At 43.7% G+C, this 19,784-nt stretch overlaps 1 protein-coding gene across 5 annotated transcripts; it reads right to left on the minus strand.

Annotated features, from left to right (window-relative positions):
* Nucleotides 1-5,365: 5,365 nt before the first annotated feature.
* On the minus strand, nucleotides 5,366-18,342 carry TRMU (tRNA mitochondrial 2-thiouridylase). Of its 5 annotated transcripts, none has more exons than XR_008732371.1 (12): nucleotides 18,208-18,342; nucleotides 17,677-17,842; nucleotides 15,413-15,519; nucleotides 14,764-14,886; nucleotides 12,773-12,945; nucleotides 11,760-11,813; nucleotides 11,146-11,212; nucleotides 10,027-10,127; nucleotides 8,810-8,954; nucleotides 8,482-8,564; nucleotides 7,135-7,357; nucleotides 5,366-6,232 (listed from the first exon to the last, which is right to left on the minus strand). XR_008732371.1 is itself a non-coding variant. In XM_055711232.1 (12 exons), the coding sequence occupies exons 1-11, from the start codon at nucleotides 18,290-18,292 to the stop codon at nucleotides 7,138-7,140; spliced, it is 1,251 nt and encodes a 416-aa protein (XP_055567207.1). In that variant the 5' UTR covers nucleotides 18,293-18,341; the 3' UTR covers nucleotides 5,366-6,232; nucleotides 7,135-7,137. The 5 variants fall into 5 exon arrangements, 4 of the variants coding, with proteins under 4 accessions (XP_055567207.1, XP_055567208.1, XP_055567206.1 ...); XM_055711232.1 differs by having other exon boundaries at nucleotides 7,135-7,284; nucleotides 18,208-18,341; XM_055711233.1 differs by having other exon boundaries at nucleotides 5,366-7,357.
* Nucleotides 18,343-19,784: the final 1,442 nt, after the last annotated feature.

Here is a 19,784-nt window from a genome sequence, read left to right on the forward strand (position 1 = left end):
CGATTTAAAGAAACCAGCTCCTAAGGCTTTCCGAGAAATCTGCAGTTTCAACCTGACCTTTTCTGATCCATGCTCATCCTTACTGATGGATCAGTCGGCTCCAACCTCCCCAGCCCACCCACGATGTTTTCACCGCAGCCTCACTCATCAACTTTTCACATTTGCCCCATTCCCTGGAACAGCCTCTTGCCTTCAGAAGCTTCCTCCTGCCTTCCAGCTCACCAGACCTCTGGAGAAGCTGACGAACCACAGAAGCAGTGGGCAGCGGATAGAAGGGCTTCATCTCTGCTGACAGTTCCCACCAAGATTGGTTTACAGCTGCAATGAAATCTCGGCCTCTTTTTGTTTGCTGTTTTTTGGGGGGTTGTTTTTGACAGTACCATAAATGTGACCGATAACAGGGTCACATGCTTGTGGAGAGCAACCAGGAGACCCTGCTGTGCACCCCCCATTGCTACGGAGCGGACAGTGCTGCACGCTCCCATGGCCTGACCCCGAGGCTGTTCGGTGGCAGAACAGATGCCCCTTGCAGCTCACTGCCACCGCCGGCTGCAGGACCCAACACCCTCCTGGGTAAAGAAGGGACAGCAGAGACTTCCCTGCTGAACTCTCCGAGCTGAAAGGGGTCTTTTGATCAAAGAGGGGTTTGAAAATTCTGGTTTGGGAATAACGGTGGACGGGGAAGTTGTACCCTTACCGCTGAAATGACGTGACCCTGAAATGCAGGTGGGGGAGGCTGTGCTGTGAAACTCTGTGCTGCGAATCTTCACTCCGCTCCCATCCCGTCACCTGTGGGGCGAGCGAGCACAGGCGGCTGCACACAGCCCTCGCCCAGCTTCCAGGGAGGGCTCAGCCTCGTCCACAGGGGCTGAACTGCAATATCTATGTGTGTGTGTTTATATATGTATGAACTGTTGCATTAAAAAAAAAAAAGTTGTTTACTAATTTATGATTACGCTGAAAAGATAAATCTATTCTAAAAAGGAAGAAAAGAAAGCTTCATAAAATCACATCAGCTTTGTTGCCCGTGGTTTGCAGCTAAAGAGAGAAAGCACATGAACACTTAATTTTGAAGCTGGAGGATGAAAACTTCCTTCAGTCCTACAAGCCGATGTGAACACTAAGAGCCAATGCTTTTACTGCCAGACCATAAACATCGACCTGCCGCAGTGCGAATGAAGCCCTTCACAATGCCTGTGCAACACCTCACCTCTCCCGAAGCAGCTGTCCAAGTGCAAACAGCATCAGAGGACAACCCTGCGACAACCCCCCCGTGCACGGGGGGAGCCCTGTCCTCCAGCTCTGCCAGACCAGCTGCAGGAACACTGCCAAGAAGAAACTAAACCAGGAGAGCAATTAAGACAGGTTTTACACAAGTACTTCTGCAATAAAACCGTACTTGGAGTGCAAGTTTTCAGCCATTATACACTCAGCGACAAAGGTTTCAAACATATTCACAGGGTACAACAGAAATGCCAATTCAGTCCCAGCCTTTAGCTGACATGAGTCATACTTTTTCACTTACATGATCCAAATCATGTTACCACGTTCTCTACTTTTGAAGGGAAAAGTCCTTTTTTGTAAACAGTTGTTCACCTCAGCCTTTGAAACCAAATATTTCAAGACCTGAAAAGCTTAATGACAACTTGAAAGTGAAATCGGCTGCTTGCAAGCTGTTGCCCAAAGTGGGAGAAAAAGGACAACAAACTGAAAAGCCAACGAATTTTTAAAAGCATGTCGACGCTAGTTTTCTGCAATAAAGAAAAAAAGAAAATTCACCTGCTAGTCAGACTGCTCCTACCCAGTTCAAGCCCAATCTTGGCCAAATTCCAGCCTTGGCAAAGGCTGCACGAGAGATGGTGTCAGTGATGGTCCCCCGCGGGCAGCCCAACTGCCCAGCCCCAGGCGCTGACCTCCGCTCTCACCTCGCCCCTTTGCCTCCCTGTTTCCAGGCTATGACAGGTGTGCCCCTGCGCAAAATGCAAACATTTCAGAAGCATTTGTGATGGGCTGGGCTGCAAGCCCCAGGGCAGGCTGCAGCGTGGGATTCAGGCACCGCTCTCAACTCAACACTACTGCGCGCTGGCTGGGTGGGACTGATGCTACTGAAACCACCGTCCTCTTCACGTACACAGTCGGAACTGGTGGTGGGGCTGCTCGTCTTGCATGTAACAGCCAGATCCAGCAATAGAAACGCGCCTCTATATAGGCTGCTCTGCCAGACTCCCCTGAGAAGCCGTGTCCCTGTGCAGGACAGAATAAACCTCCCCTTGCCAAAGGCTCTACGTACAAGAGGAGCAAGGGTCTCACACAGCAGGTCAGTAGTTAAGACCCTTACCCAGGAGAGACACATGGGATGAAAGAGAAACATACTACCTGCTCTGAACATTAGAACTATTTGGAAACGCTGTTCTAAACGTGCAAGCTCCATGTCGCCAGATCTGTGCAACCTGCGGTAAAACATCCCATGCAAGAAGCTCTTTGCAAGTTGAATTTCACAAATGCCTGCTAATTCCTAGCTCCCAGCAGGACCGCAAGATTCACCGGGAACAACAGCAGCAATTGCTTTATCTTGTCAAAGGTCTTTGCTCATCATCATGGCAAGAGGCTGAGCTGCACTGACGCCAAGAAGCCTCCATCCTTCCTCAGTGAGCCTCTGCTAAGAAATTGTCCATACTCACCTCTTCCTCAGATGAGGTTTCTTCAGTAGAACCATGAGGTTCAGCTCTGATGATAAAATCAAAGTCCCTGTGCCCCAAAAGTGAATTGAGACCATTGCTAGAGAGGTTTCCAGTGAAGAGCGGCATGTTAGCTTATGAATTTTCTGCATTAGCCATCCTGGATTGCTGCTGCATCCAGTTTTAGGGATGCTTAAAGAAAAGAGGGAAGCGGAGCATTTGTTAAAAAGCCTCCATCCTAGAGGAGCTGTAGCAGACGCTCATTGAGCCCCGTGCAGCTATGCTACAAACAGCTTTGGTTAAACCTTCCTGCTATGGGGCACTGACTCAGCAGCTCTCAGCAAACCTGGGATCTCATTGCCAGAACTCCTAAATTCATCGTAACAATGTTAAAAGCACTAACGACTTCCGCACCGACTGTGCCTTAGCCAGACAAGCGAGCACCGAGTCACCTGGCCTTGGGATGTGCCTGGCATCATACCAGCAATGCAGCAGCAAAGCCTCTCCTGGGATAATGAACTGGGAAAATTTGTCCTCAGAATGGGATTAATAAAAAGCAAGCCCATCTGATAACAGACAAAAAACCCAAAAAAAGCAGCCGAGGAAGGGTGAAAAAAGTCTTTTTTCCTTCAAAGGCTAAGGAAACGCATCCAGGCTGCAGGGAACACATCACCCTGCTGGCATGAGCCATCCCCTGGAGTTCGGTGCTTTCCCACTGTGCTCGTAGCCAGCAGCACTTTACTCATGGGTAAAGCAGAGCTCAAACCACCCAGCAGCTCCATCCATCACTGAAGTAATGCTCACACTCAGAAAAGCACAAGTAACTACTAAGCCTATAGTACAGGATGAACATTTTCTTGCAAAAAATCCAGCAAATTTAGCAAAATTATTGCGGGATTTTTTTGTTGTTCTGAAAGTGTTTCAAAGCCTATTGAAATTGATCAACTAGTTTTTTCCCTAGAAAACTTTTTGCAAGCAGGCTCAAAGACTGTCATAAGAGCGAGTGAGCTTAAAACCAGGACAAGGGGAAGCAGTTACACGGATCTCAGCTCCTCCAGTCTGCGCTCCAAGCAGAGCTCAGTACCTCGGTGTCCCCAAGCTGATGTGATTTTGGTGTTTTCGGGCAGGCCCAGAAGCAGACATTTTTAGGCAGCTCTGAGAACTTACACTGTGGGCGCTTTAAAGTCTGGGGGTCACAGGAGGCTATACAATAGCTAAATTTCGGAATTTTACAGCCGGAAGACCTGTATCCTCGGAGGCACAAAGGAAACACTGCCTGGTAGAAACAGGAAAGTAATGAGGAAGCAAAGACTTCTTATACAAGAGAAGTATTAACGGTTGGCAACTACCGGTGTCAAACAGAGCCTAAAGCTGAACAAAATTACCGGCTGGGGTGCTGGTTCTGCAGTCATTTACCAGCTCTAAGGATCTGACTTTCATTTCCAGGTGGTAGCAACCGCAACAGTACCTACTCAGCAACATCAGGACTTAAAAAAATGCTAACTCATTCTTTTGAAGAATGAGGAAACGCTAACAGCACGTTCAATTCAGACCAAGCTCTTTGCGGGAGGGTGCAGTCCTGAAACACTGCAGCCTTGAGAGCCCACACGAGTCACTGCACCAAAGGAGGCACAGGCAGAGCACCAGCCGTGCCACACTCCCTGCCACGGGGGACAAAAGCTCCAGCTGCTGACCCGACCTGGTGTCCAGGGAGGTTTGCTGCTCACCGGGCACTTGGAGCCAGGATATCGTGGGGAGACCCAGTGGGCTGGCAAGCTAAGGCAGCAGTGATCTGGGCAGGAGAGACCTTGAAAACAAAACAGCTAGGAGAGCCCTCCCTAGATGCCCCCTGAAACACTCATACACTACACATGCAGCGTGTGCAGCTGCAGGGGTGGACCTCACTGGGATCAGGAAGACATGGTGGGACAGCCAAAGTGCTGCCACGGATGGGTGCAGGCTCTCCAGGACAGACAGGATGGGAAGGGGAGGCAGGGGTGTCATCCTGGGTGCGAGGGAGCAGCAGGACAGCATGAAGCCCTCCGGGGGGTGGGTAGTGACCAGCTGAGAGCACACGGGTTAGGATGAGGACAACCTACATGGATGACGCGTGTCTGCTGCAGCCCATGTGATCAGGAAGAAAGACAACTGGAAGCAGCATCATGTTTGCAGGCTCTGCTCTTCATGGAGGACTTGCCACTCTGATACCTGCTGGAGGGGACAACACAGAAAGGCACAAGAGCCCAGGAGGTCTCTGGAGCACTGATAACTTCCTGGAGGAAGCTTCCTAGAGGAGCTGATAAGGGAGGATTGGAGCATCTGTCATACAAGGAGAAGCTGGGAGAGCTGGGACTGTTCAGCCTTGAGGAGGCTCATGGGAATCTTATCAATGCAGGTTGTAGAGTCTGTGTTCTTGAAGATACTCAAAATCTGACAACACAGCCCTGAGCAACCTGCTCAGCTGCCCCTGCTTTGAGCAGTGGAGTTGGACTAGATGGTCTCCACAGGTCCTTGCCAACCTCTGCAATTCTGTCAATTTTAAAAAGAAAGTGAATTTTGAAGACACAGAAGTGGCTATGTCCTTTTTCATCTCCTCACAGTTGAGCCTACCGCTGCCAGTACAACATCAAACATAAACATACCTGAGACCATTGAGAGATGAAGTAGTAATAAATACCACACTAGTATAACAGAAAACATTTGTGAAGATTTTAATTGGGACATTTACTGGAAAACTCAGATGAGGACAACATGGAGCATTAACTCCTTGGTAATTAATCCTACATTTTGCAAAGACAAAAGTTTCAGGAAAGATAAGCAAAATATTAGGAAAACCACATAAAAGTAATGACCAGGACCTGCAACACAAACTAACCTAACACAAATCAGGAGCCTATGTGAAGCACAAACAGTCTTTACAGTTAACCTGCATGTGGATAGACACTCTGAAGACAGACTTTTACACTGAATTGATTTTGGCACCAGTGAAAAAGGATGGCTTTTTTTCCCCTCTCAAGCTCATTTACTGTAATGCCAAATAAATATATAAGATTTTAATAGTCTAGGGTTTTTTTCCACAGGGCTCCCTGAACTGTGTGTTTAGCTTTGCCAGACTAGCAGGTAGACACTGAAGAGTGTCTTCTCCCCCTTTTACTTCCACACTTTGAAGAAAAAAGACCAACTTTTACTTTTCTTACCAGAAGAAACAGAATCATAGAATCATTTAGGTTGGAAAAGGCCTTTGAGATCACCAAGTCCAAATGTTAACCCAGGACTGTCAAGTCCACCACTAAACCAAGTCCCTGAGCACCACATCTACGCGGTTTTTTAAACACTTCCAGGAATCCTGATTATATATAAAAGGAGTTCTTAGAAGATACTAAAACAACAGAGAAGGATGTACATAAAATCCAAGCCTTCAGATCTGCTAAAAAGACCTACCTGTTCATGGTACAGCTTTCCTACTGCCTAAATTGAATGCAAGTCTCAAAATTCTACATCCATCTGCAAGTCCTGCTCTTGTACAGCTGTACTTCAGGGACAGTTACCTTCTCCTACCATGGAGACAGACAGGAATTAATTTTTGCTGACTTGCTGTCATAAAGTTTTATTACAACCTTAGGGTGTCCTCAATATGCATCCAATCCTTATAAACATAGATAATTTGGACAAGGTTATTCAGCTCTTCCTAATAACATTCCATTTTGACACCTGGCAAGATCCAATTATTCTCAAGTCTATATTAAGTTAGCTACACAGTAAGGAAATGCATATGAATTTGCATTTTTCTGAAGCCCAACAATGCACTCTCTTCTCCAGGAGACAAACCAAACAGCCTCTGGCCTCAGCACTTAAGAAAAAATTAGGTCAGTTTCACAATCAAGACTGTTTTTAAGCCCCTAGATTTGTAATTCTGAATTACGTAAACATCTAAACCCACTCTTTAATACAGCTTAAGAGTCTAAAGCATTTCTTATAAAACTATTTCAGATGAAAAATAAATATCTGTTGTTTGGAGTTCACTCAAGACGCTAAACTTAAATATCATTCATTCCTCTTCCAGAGTTCAAAGCGCAAACATACATTTACTGTAAAGCAACATATGTACTTTACCTAGGGACAGGTGTCTTCAAGTAAGAAAAAGTATTTCAGTTACACATAAAAGATTTCAGACAGGACTTTTATATTATAATTCTTGTATGTGTAACTACTATTACAGAACAACTTTAAGACATCCCTTCATATGTATTAACATAAATATCACCACCCAGTCCAATAAAATGGTACCAAACTGGCTTTAGTTTTAAACCTGTCCAGCTTTAACAGTCAACAGCTGTGACTCAATGCTCAACTGACCTTTAGAACATACAGATCAACAACAACACCACCAAAAGTTTATTGTTTTCATTATTCTTAGGCAGCAAACTCTCTGAAGTCTTTCAATAAACAAACCCACATGTTATGTTGCTGGTTCTATCTTGTCAACCTCTTCCTTCTTCGGACCCTCCTCTCGGCTTTTGCCCTGCTGCATGGTGTACACCGATGGGCCTATCCTTAGGATCTTCCCGCTGCCCAGGCACTCATCACCCTTGTAGAACACGGCAAACTAGAAGATAAGCACAGGAAGTCTTCTCAGCAGCTGCAAATGGCATGGTGAGCAACTGCACACTGTTCAAGACCTGCTGGACAGCAAGTGTATTAATTTATATTTGTTCTGACTAGAAGTTTAAAAAGACAAAAAAAACCCCAAAAATGCAGGGGATTCATTTGCTCACATGAGTGTAAATATAAACACGGTGGAAATTCCATCATAAACTTCTACAAGATTATCTCAGAGCTCTTCAGTTACTGAGGTGGAATGGATTGTGCTGGAAAGCTTCCTTTCCCAAAGGGGATGACATACGTAACGTCACCTGCATCTTCACTGGACCTTCCCCAGACAATTGTGCCCAGGCTACAGCGGCACTTCTCAAAATAGGAAAGGGACCAAGGACTACCAGAGCAGACCATCTGGAAGGAAGCGACTCAGGCTCCCTGCTGTGCTCAGCAGGTTCTTGCAGGAGAGCAGGAGCAGAGACCTCCTGGCTTTGTCTCATTACCTCGCAGTAAAGAGCCTGGCTACAGGCTCAGCAGCTCCTGGCAGTCAGGGGCTTCTCATGCCCATCACCAGCTCTGGCTGGAGTCTTCTCAGCTCACTCCTCTGAAGCGTATCCCTCTCTCTGTTACAAATAGTTCTCAGAAAATTTCCCTCCTGATGTATCCCACAGGCCCTCAAGTCTTGGGGAGGGAGAGCGAGGGTAGAATGTATGCTGGGAGAAGGCATGCAGAAAATGTCTGAGACCGCTGGTTTACAACGTGATGGAGTATCTATATATTCTCAGCGTTAAAATACATCACTACACAGTACCTCCCCTCAGTACTGTTCCGGGACAATGAAATTCACTGGACACAGATCCTCACTAAACAAACTTGAACACTAAAACCGTATCAAGCAGCCAGTTACCAAACTAATGTCTTTTAAAATCTATTTCTTGAAGACAACAACAGATTCCATTTCTGCGTATACAATTGATTATCAGAGATGTTTTCATGTGCTTCTAAAACTTTTAAGCCAATTTCTCAGACTATATGAATAACAACAGTTTCTACTTTTAAATGTTCTCCTTCAAAACAGCTGATGATTAGTCAAAATAGAGCTAAGTGCTCTCACAGGCAAACAAATTAACTATTTTGCTCCAGCTATTTTATTAGCCAGATAAGCCAAAACACAAAAAAGGAAAGAAAATAACTTATAGTAGCTCACCTGTCCAGGTGTGATAGCTCTTGCTGGCTTCACTAGTGTCACCCACACACTCCCATCTTGGTTTAGAGTCAGCACACAAGGCACTAGACCAGAAAATGGCCAAACACCTGCCAGTTAATCCTTATGTTCGCATTAAAAAAGAAAAACCTTCATGGCTAGGTTAAACAGATCTAAGTTAAGATACCACCACCCAGAACTGCTTTATAAAGACAGTACAGAAACAGAAAGGCAGCCAAAATATTTCAACCATTCCTGCAAAACTACACTGAACACACTGCTACAGTTTCACAAACAGAGTAAAACAAAAAATAAAACAAGATTTGTTTACCCAGTGCCATTTGGTGCCGAAACCTGAAATGACATTCCATCATTTTATCTCTAACAAGCTCTGCAGGAGGTTCCTCTGCTATCCAGTGCACTCTGTTTGTCCGCAATAGATCTCTGTACAGAGCAGGGTGATCTGTTGACGGTGCCTTAAAATACAACGTTTATTTAATGCTGATGTTTTTGCCAGAGAGCGTATAACTTGTAAAGCATGAAATACAGAAGCAGCATCAAGCTACATCAAAACAAAGGCAAAATAAGTAAGAAAGCAAGCATTTAGTAACACTTACTCAGCTTGCAGGTGGAAGCCTTTAATGAAAAAATAGGCGAAAACAAGCCTGAATTATCTGTTAGTCTTCTACATCTCAGAATCGTGTTACTTGTATACTTTTCCCTCCAATCATATCTCTGCCTTCTTCAGGCTGAGTTCAGACAGCTATTGCCCTCATCCTACCTCAACAAGATGCTACCTCCCTCTTCTCCTGTTTCCCAGCTCAGCACCTCCCCAACAAAGGCGCTGCACACACAATCTTACTATAGAGCATAAACCCCACTTCTTAGAAGTCCTGCCTGTTTCCTCTCAACTCTCATTTGATTATGACTTTTTCCCCCCCAGGCACATTAACAAGTAGCAGAACACCTCATTATAATCACATCAATATCAAATAAGAGTAACAGCTGCATGAACAGCAAGAAACATTAACAATGCCAGCAAGCTGCAGAACTCTCAGTCCTCTCATATGATTAGTCATTAACACATCAATTATTTGCAGTATTATCAGTTTTCAAAATGATAAACCTATTACTGGCTACTACTACTTTTCTAGAAAAAAAAAGTAGCAATACATCGTAAACCAAGATAATACACATTTTATATGCTGTGTGTAATATATACATATTTTATATACTGTGTTGTAATAACTACAATAAAAAACCCTCATGTTTTAGAGTAGAAAATGAGAGCTCAGTAGATTGGCTGATTCTTTTCAGTATTCACCCTTTGTTTGGAAAAGTTCTATGCCAAGATCTAGAACAATTTTCTACTCAAGAGAAGCCAGTCTGGACAAGAAGTTTCAAATCTGCTGATGCTACACAAGCTGGGTCTTGTTTTCCCCAAGAGGAAAGCCAAGAATTCTGCCCAGGTTAGAATCACATTCTGTATAGCAGGAGTCACAAAATGCTTGCATTAGTTATTTGCAATACCAGTGTTAATAAACTTACCACAAAGACATCTCCAGTGCTGACATCTTTGTCTACAACGAACCAAGGATCCTTCAGGCCTGCTAATCTAGCCCTCTGGCCTATTGTGTAGAGGAACCAACCTAAAGAAATAGGACAATGCAAAGCTGCTAGCAATTTTTCATCTTTTACTTTCAGAAAAATGTTAACATCACTTCCCTAAAACTTTGCCACTAAAAAAGAATAATGAACTAAGTTATCCTAGAGAGGTGTGTCAATTACAAAATAAGATCTACTTCAAAGTTTTCATTATTTAGATTGGGTATTAGGAAGAAATTCTTTCCTGTGAGGGAGGTGAGCCCCTGGCACAGGCTGCCCAGAGCAGCTGTGGCTGCCCCATCCCTGGCAGTGTTCCAGGCCAGGCTGGATGGGGCTTGGAGCAACCTGGTCTGGTGGCAGGTGTCCCTGCCCATGGCAGGGGGGTTGGACTAAGATGAGCTTTAAGGTCCCTTCCAACCCGAACCATTCTGTGATAATTAATTTCAATTACGGTATTCTTAGGGTTTATAAAAGACAAACACTTCTTTATTTCAGCTTCAATTTGTGGTTTTGCTACCACTCAAGTCTTAACCAGTTTCCCTTACTTTTATGTACCAGTAGAACACCCTACTTCCATGAATTACTTGGGAGAGGAACTCAGTTCTGGCAGCTACAACTGAGGGAAGCAAAGGAAGGACACACACAAGTAAAGGAAAAGGTAAGCTGCCCATGTTTGGTGATGTCCTACTGAGCATCACTGAGGTGCATGGTGGTTTTTTTCTGCAAAGTTTAGGTACTAAAGAATATGGAACTGAAGCACAGTCATTTCGTAAGAATTAAATGAACAATGGTGTCTCAGTACTAAATTAACAGCCACTTAGTATCAACAAAGTAACCCTAATAATTATAATTTACTTTCTTGCAACACAGAACAAATAATCGAGAATCAGTTCTAGGTCAAGGCTCTACTATTGCATAAAGCAGGTTTTTCATGGTTATTAGTTATCAAACTGGGAAAAACCTGTAGACTGGTTTGGAATTTCACTAAATTTGTCTCTCCAAATATAAGCAGTGTTGTTCCATTTATCTAAAAGCAGTTATTAAGGTGGGTTAGCCAATTACCTTTGTGTGTTCCCATCACCTTCTTATCTTCAATGGAAACAAAGTTACCTGGTTGAGGTTCTAAATACTACCAAATAGGAAGAGATTGTTTAAGTCACAAGATGGCCCAAAAAAACCTCAGTATATTTCAGGTTCTGTCATTACAATCTCTTGAAGTTGGAAAATAACTTTTCAAGCAGCAAACTCCGCCCAAGCAGCTTACTGCCTCTTCCCTGATGCTGCTTTAGAGAGAAAAGTATGAAGGGCAGTCCCTGTCAGCAGTAATTCTGGGTTTCACTCACCCCATCCTCACTTATGGCAGGGGACAGCAGGATTCAGCCATTTGTCCCTCTCACATCCCAACCGCTTGTCAGAGCCCGGCAGGCGTAGGAGTGGTACAAAGTCACGCACTCCTTTTGCTACAGAAAGTGACTGTTTGCTGGTGGAGGGGCAAGACACCTCCCACGGGCTGCTGGCGTCAGCTTCTGGGCAGGCTTGGGACTGTGAAGGCAGATGGGGCATTGCTACTCAGTGTGGCCACAAGCTGTTAGAGATTTTTCTGTGGACAGTGGTATAAATTACTACTGAAAACCAGAACAGAACATAAAGATTGTTGTAGATGTAATGTTGCTCACCTCAAGAAGGAAATTTTCAAAGTTTCGTTCACCAATGAAACAGACTCCCATACTCTGAAAAGGAAACATGGCACTGAATCCATAAAAGCAGAGAAAAACATCTGAAATAATGTCTAGTAATAATCTGTCCAAGATGGATCCCTTACTCCATGTATCATAAACTATGCTAGGCATCTCATAAACAAATCCACAACAGCTGCTCAAACATAGGTAAACTAATTCTATACAGTAACAGTGAGTCGTAAGCACAGAAGAGAAATAACAGGAAATAGAACACGTGTTCAATGAATAAATACATTAACCTTGGTGACTCTATTGTATGTGTATTAAAAACAGAAGTACTTTCAGATTAAAGTACAAAAGTAACACAAATTATATAGTAACGGTATCATCCCTTAAAAACTTTTAAAAACAAACAGGCTTTCCTTTCCTTTCAGTTACTGCCTGCCTTCTTCAAACACACATTTACAGTGGATGAATATAAACACTGAAAGCAATCAGAACAGTGTAAGCAATACAATTGCTATCTGTATTACATTTTTTGGGATCAACTCACAAAGTGTTAGTTCTCAGAGAAACAACTTTTTTTTTTTTTTTTTTTTTAATGAAGAGTAACTGTGGAAAAACAGTAACATCCAATTTCTGCAAAGAATACCAAAAACCAATTATAGTGAAGAAGCCTTTAAAAGCTACGGAAAACAAAGATCAAGGGCTCCTCACCTGCTGTGATAGAAAATGCTTTCCTTAAGGCTCACAGCACCCTAACACACTCACAACTTCACCTTTAGTTCTTCTGAGATACAATGGTAGACAAATTATCTGCAAGCTAAAATACACAACTAACCACAAGCTCATAAAAGTACTTATAAACAAGTAGCTATAAAACTGCTTCCCAACCTATTCTGTTATGCTGCTCAGAAACAGACAAGTTGTCACAGATTAAAGTTCAAAAATTTCAGGGAAGTCTACTTCAGAGAAAAATAAAAATCAAAAGACTGTAAGTGTTACTATGCCTCTTTTTTCTTTAGCACATGATGAAGGCCATGTTCCGCTGCTATCTTCTTTACAAAACTTTTTGTTAAACCCCCTAAAGGGAAAATGGTTTTCCTCAAAGCATCCTGCGAGATCTGACTTAGAAAGAAGGTCTGGTCCTTAAAGAGGTCAGCCCCTTGAAGGAGTTTCACCGCTGCAAAGTGCAGAAAACATAAAGCATCACAACATAATCCCCTTTAATAATTCCTACAAACAACATTTTAGTTTTATTATTTCCAAATACACGTTTAAAGACAGTATTCATCAGGTTTTTCAAAATCTAATTGAAAATGTTTGGGTAATTTCTCACCACTAAAAAACATCAAGGAAGATACTGACTTCGTGCAATGAAGAATCTCACAAAGTCTTACGCTGCCTCATCTATTACAACACTGCTTGTGTCACTGGCAAGAACTTCCACATGAAAAACAACTTTCACATTTCACATGAAAGAGAGAATGAAGACTCAAATTATCTTAGAGTATACTGTTCTTCAAAAAGACATTCAGGTTTTTGCTGAAATCACACTGCTATAAATCAATGATCTGAGTGAGTTTGACCTATTTTTCTTTAAATAGCTAAGTTTCCTGACTGCCCAGATGAAATAAAATTGGTATAATTTTCCAGTTATGTTTTGCCCACTCTTTTAAAAGAGCCAATAGTTCTGCTGTTGTACAGACTCTACTTAGCTGTTCCTTGACTCAAACAAACACTAACCACAGGCCAACAGTTCAGTCACAAGCAGTAATACGAAACTTCAGGAACAGGGCAGGAAGCCTGTTTTGAACATCACAAAACCTCTGACTGACAGCTCGTCACAGGCAGACTGTTGGTCCTGCTGGGGCCATTCCAACTTTTCAGAAATAAAATTAAAACAAAGGAATGAATAAATCCCTTTAAGTCCAGAACAAACAAATGAAAGAGGGAAGCTGTAACAGGAAAACATCACAGCAGCAGCTTTGCATAGGAGTAGTTTGCAAGATTCTTTCCCTCACACTTCTCATTATACATCAGAGCTTCATCTGAGTTTCTTTACTGCATTATGGTCCACTGCAGAGCTATTTGGGAAATCTCTCCATTGCCATCCAAGCTGCGATAGTGCCATGAAAAGAGAAATCCAAAACAGCATTCATCAAGCTGCCTCTGGTAGTGACAAGAGAACCACTATGGTGCTGAGAACAACCTCCAATTATGTACAGCTACGGGCAGGCTTATTAAAGTGACGAGCAAAACCTGCACTGCTACTAGTACCTTTGCTGACCTGAGAATCATAGCCTTAAAAATATCTGCCCATGATGCACTTGGACTTTTCAATTGCAGTGTAGGCTGAACCTTGACCTGCCTGGGAAAACCAGGCTTCTATAGGAGAACAGAGAAATAAGGCAGAACAGTTGAATTACTGAATGAGAACCTGATTTTTCCACTAAAATAATATACAGCCCAACTACTGTACAGAAGTATGTTATTAATTTTAACGTTTCAAAGCCTTAATTCTAAAATTCCACTTAAGCAAATTCCCATGATGAATGTTATCTACACTATATACTGAATAGCCAAAGAACACATTCCCTAAAATAAAAGAAATATTAAAAAAGAAAATTTTATTTAAGTCACAGGGATACTTGATAAAGATTTCTTGAAATACCTTCTCCAGGGTACAGATAATAGCCCTGTCTCCTTAATCCACATTACAGCTCCTCCAGCATGTTGATTACTACTGAAATGCTTATTCTTACCTCTGCACCTGGCTTAGAACTCTTTTAACACAGAAAATATAATACTTGACTAGTCAGGGTATATTTTCAGCAATGTCAACCCCCTGTTTTGCACAATCAAGCTTCCACAAAGGCTGGGGTTTAAATGGTAATCTTTGTGTGTAAGGTCACAAACCTCCCTGACTCTGTGACACCAAATATAGTTTAAATTTCTCTTTCATATCTAGGCTGAAATATTAAGTGAAGAAACCACTTACTATTTCTAACTTCAAAACGGTTTCTGAAAAGCCTTTGTGGACTTTTAATATGCTTCTGTTGAAACACTTCCTCATCCTCTAGTGATGTCCTAGCATAATGCCCAGTAGCAATTGCATCTGCTCCTATCAAGCGAAAACACAACAAAGGCACATACTTGAAATTCAGTTTAAAACAGGATTATAAACATCCAGTAAGAAAAACAGAAAGCAATGAGAGAAGTTTTATAATGACAATAATCATACTCCTGCTATTTAAATAATGTAAACTATTCATCAGCATGCCAGCACTTGTGCTTTTGTACTTCAAGGACCACCTAAGAGTGAATGGTCAGGTCAATGTACATCCCTGAATTAAATCTGTTCCTACATATGAGCAACCTAATCTAGCAGAAGACATCCCTGCCCACAGCAGGGCAGCTGGACTGGCTGGATGCCCTTTAAAGGTCCTCTCCAACCTGAACCATTTCTATGAATATCTTTCATATGGAAAAGCAAACTTAAAACCAAGTACTTTGCAAATACTGCCACAGAGACATGTGAATTAGGCATGCATATGAACTCATGTTTTTCCCCACCTTTTCAAGAGTTTGTATCCTTTAAGCATTTCCATGGCACACAGTCTGTACTGACACACGTGAAAATGCCTTACCAAGGTTATCCATAGCATAATGAAGAAAGTAGTTGAATTTGATGTGCTTGTTACACACAATATCAGGATTAGGAGTCCTTCCCAATTCATACTCTTTTAAGAGGTCACTGTAAAATAAAGATTCAAATGTGTAACATTACTAACACTGCATGATACTATCCAAGACTGAACAACCTGTTTAAACATGACAACCCGAGACCCAGTCATAAGTGTTCCATGTTAGAAATAAAATACCCATTCAATTTTAACCTGTAAACATAACACTTGGAAGATTTTCTCCAAAGTGCACTGAGGATATGATCAAATGATCACTCACAATCTTGTAACCATGTTTGATTAAATTAATACTCCCTCAGGGGAGACACGGCCGCCCACTGTGACCATCTCACTCATCTGTTACAAAATACTTACTTTCAGAATTAAACCCTTTTTAATTTTTCAAAGTGACAGTGCAGTGGAGTTACAGAGGACATACTAGGAGTTACCAGTGTCTCAGCTGAATGTACAATAACTTAATGCCACCATAAGCAGTCATGTAGCTTAATTTTATAGATTTTTCCTGTCTTTTTTATTTCCTTCAAGAAACTCAAGTAGTCTCTCAAAGTCATACTGCAGTTTTACACTGTTGTGTGATTAAAGTGCTTAGCATTATTTGCTTGCAAACATTGGAATCATAACTAATGAAATTAAATCAGCATATAGCGATGCACTGAGATACCAAAAGGCCTGATGACTGCATTATTTTGCTTGTCCTCAGTAGTCACTGAAGTCAAAGTGAACTGAGGGCATAGACTGGATACAAAAGAACATCAGCAACCCTAGTACGTGGTTTTACTTTTCACCTTCTGAAACAGAATCAATTGCTTCTTGCTTGCCATGTTAAAAGCAACTTATCTTTTATTTTGTCTAACTCCTTTTAAAAAGAAGTTCTGAATTCAACAACTCAATAATTAGATCACCTGGTTCCACCACCGAGAGCTGCCTCCCTGTTGCTGGCTCAGTACTGTACTCCTTTGTAAATACTGCAAGGGTACACTGAAAGCTTTAGAATAAATACTCAGCATAAAGCCAGGTTCACATCAGTTCAGAACTTCAAGTGAAGTACAGAACCAGAGAAAAGGCAATGAAGGATGTCTACTGAGTCTCTCTCTGACGTAAAGATCTGAAACAGACTTTGCACAAACCATGGGAAAGACAAGACCTGGAACAGTTCTCTTGATAAAAGGTGGTTTTGATTAATAACCCTTTAAAGAGAGATCCAGAGGAGTAGTAAATTCAAGGTCAGTGATGACAGCTAAGAAAAAGGGAGTCTGAAACAAACCAAGACACTTGCAACAGACTGTCTGGGAACACTGACTGTACTATTAAACGACAAGAAGCAAAAGAAAAGCTGATCTTCTATAATCAGACACCCCACACTCCTCAGGAGCTTTGATAACATTCACTCATTCTGTCACACCAGAAGGGAAAATTGAGTGAATGTTCCCAGAACAGAGCTGTTTGCTTCACTGACTATACAAAAATTTAGTGCTCAACCTGGTATCATTTCAACATTAAGCAGAATTAGCATGACCAGGTTATTCCTCAGTTTCTTCTAAGACAAGGTAACAACAGCATTACTTAAAGGGGAACGACGGATATTAGGGAAAAACTTTTATGTACTTGAGTGCATAAAAGATACATTTATGTTGTTATGCCACTACTTCCCCCCTTCTCCTACCTCCCAAGAAAAGTTCTCGTATTTTTCTATGCAGAACTTTCTTCCCTCAAAATGGAACAGAAAATCTGGACACCCTCTTCAGAGAACATTTTCAAATTTGTTGCAAGTTTAAAGCAGCAAGGCTAGTTCACAACTGCTTTGTGATAAACTGGATTCAGTATATATTAATGTAAAATGCACTGCGTAAGTTACACACAGAGACAACAACAGCACCCCGTTACATTTTTTTTTTCTCAAGTTACAATAAGGTTGGGCCAGTATATGGGAAGCAGAAGAAATGAGCCACAACAAAGCAACTGCTACATGCTCATAACTAGGGAGAAGTCTCTTAAGTTCAAAAATAACAGACATATTAAAACGAACATAAATTCTGATCTTAAACATGAGTGAAAGAAAAAACGATTCAGGCTTCAGCACTTTCTCTTAACACTGATAACACCGCAATAAATCGTTGTTGCCCAGGATCTGTCCATCCTTACTTTTCACAAGAACACAGTACCACACCAACATGTTGAAACGCCACCCGTTTTAAACGTGTTTCTACCTGAATACTTCATTCCAGTACTCTTTCACGTAGGAAACCTGGTGAAAAGGAATATCGAGCTTCTGGCACACTCGGTAAGCATCTTCGCAATCTCTGTCAACGGAGCAAGCTCCTTGTTCGTCCAGAGGGTCCCAGTTCTTCATAAAGACGCCTGTCACCTGGTAGCCTACGAAACGAAGGGGAGAACTAATATAAAGCGGGATTATTACAGCCCGTGTTTCCCAAGACCCGAGTAACCTCCTCCCTCACAGGGTGCAGGCAGCCCGGTACCACAACCTGCTTCGCCTCACAGCGCGGCGCTGCACGCCAGCTAAGGGCGGCCGCAACCCCGAGCCCCCCGGCAGCCCCACCCCGCAGCTCCTGCCCCCCGGTTTCCTCCCTCCCCGCCCGCCCCGCGGGGCGCCCTGCCCGCTGCAGGAGGCGGCTGCGAGCGGGGAGCGGCCGGGCAGCAGGGCCGAGAGGGGAGGCGCGGCCCCGGCAGCGCCGGCGGAGGACGGTGCCCGGCCCCTCCGCCCTCCCGCACCCACCCACCCCGGCGGCGCAGCAGCAGGGCGGCCACGGCGCTGTCCACCCCGCCGGAGACGGCGCAGGCCACGCTGCGCCCCGCCGCCAGCATCGCCGCCGCTTCCGCCCGCCACGCCCCGCCCCTTCCGGCGGCCGCGGCGCGGGGCGGCACCCGCGTTCCGGTGGCGGGGCCCGGCCCTGGCCTCAGCGGGGCGCCTACCCGCTGCCCGCTCGGAAAGGCCCGTACCGGGGAGCGCCCCGGGGCGCCTCCCGCCTTCGCCCCTCGCAGCAGGGAAGCGGGGCCGGTGCCCGCGGCCGCAGGAGGGGAGGGGCAGGGAGCGCCGCATTGCTAACGCCGCCGGAGCGGCCGCTGCGCTTCAGGGCAGCCAGAGCCCTGGAACACATCCTCCAGCCACGACCCCTGCAACCGACCCTGAACAACAGGACTCGAAAAACTGAACGGAAAAAGGAAGACCCAGACATCCGTCTCCCTTTGATCACTTCAAGGGCGCTATCACTTCTTAAGCCAAAGGCTGTCCCCCTGGCCCAGTTGCTACCACAGAGCAGTCCTGTGGCCCAGGCCGACGCGCTTCAGGCATCTCCAGCTGCGCAAGCAACTGACTCATACCTTGAAGGTTGGGATTTGGCTCTTAGCTGAGGACACATGAAGCCACCAGTGTCTGAACTCCAGCAAGCAGTTAGACCAGTCAGACCAGTCAATAGAAGTAGTGAATCCCAGAAGCATTGAGCCAGCCAGGTCCCACCTGCCACATTCAGGTGTTTCAACTGGCAGGTAACACCTGCTGGTTCCCAAGTTGTCATGGTCACACTCAAAACCAGGATTTAGATCTGCTGCCTGCAAAAGCATACATTCAAAAAAGGTAGTTCAACGGGCACAGAACTCTTGACGCTTCTGCAAGCCCTTGAAGTCTAGGGCATAAATTAATCTACCTCTTTTTTAAGATATCACAAATACATCACACAAGACATGACCTTTTTTCTTAAGTGTCTCCCTCTGTTTCAATTAAATATATGACCAAGCTCATTTCTCCCCCCTGTTTAAAGACTAGTTGAGGACCTGGTTTGAGTATTGCTTTTAACTGCACAGCACTCAGTTGAAGCAACCCTCTTGCTTTTCACAGAAGGAAAGCAGGAACAAAGAAAGCATAGACATTACACATCTTTATGGCTCATTTGGCAGGATCAGGTGACATGGCTGTTTCCTCTGAGTTTGAGTCTTCACCATCTGGCCAAAGGCCTTCATTCAGAACAGTCTGACACTGCAGTCAACTACAGAAAAGGCAACTGTGCTGGCAAAGAAAGCAAGTGCCTTCAGATAAAGCCAAGGCAGCAGCCTTGTTCAGCATCAAAATGTTTGACAAACTCATCTGAACACTTCTTCCTACTTAACACCAACAACCAAGCATCTCCAACAACCACCACTTTTTGAATTAAACAGCTGAAAATCCATTTCCCTTTCTTGATAAACTTTCATAAATATATTATGCTAGAAGTCTCTGCTCTCCAAGACATGCTTGTTGCTTCCACATTTATGGACTACTACTGTGTGCCTTTTCATTTCCATTAACTTCCATGTATTATCT

The sequence above is a fragment of the Falco cherrug genome, chromosome 5, assembly GCF_023634085.1.
Source record: "Falco cherrug isolate bFalChe1 chromosome 5, bFalChe1.pri, whole genome shotgun sequence".
Classification (NCBI taxonomy): domain Eukaryota; kingdom Metazoa; phylum Chordata; class Aves; order Falconiformes; family Falconidae; genus Falco; species Falco cherrug.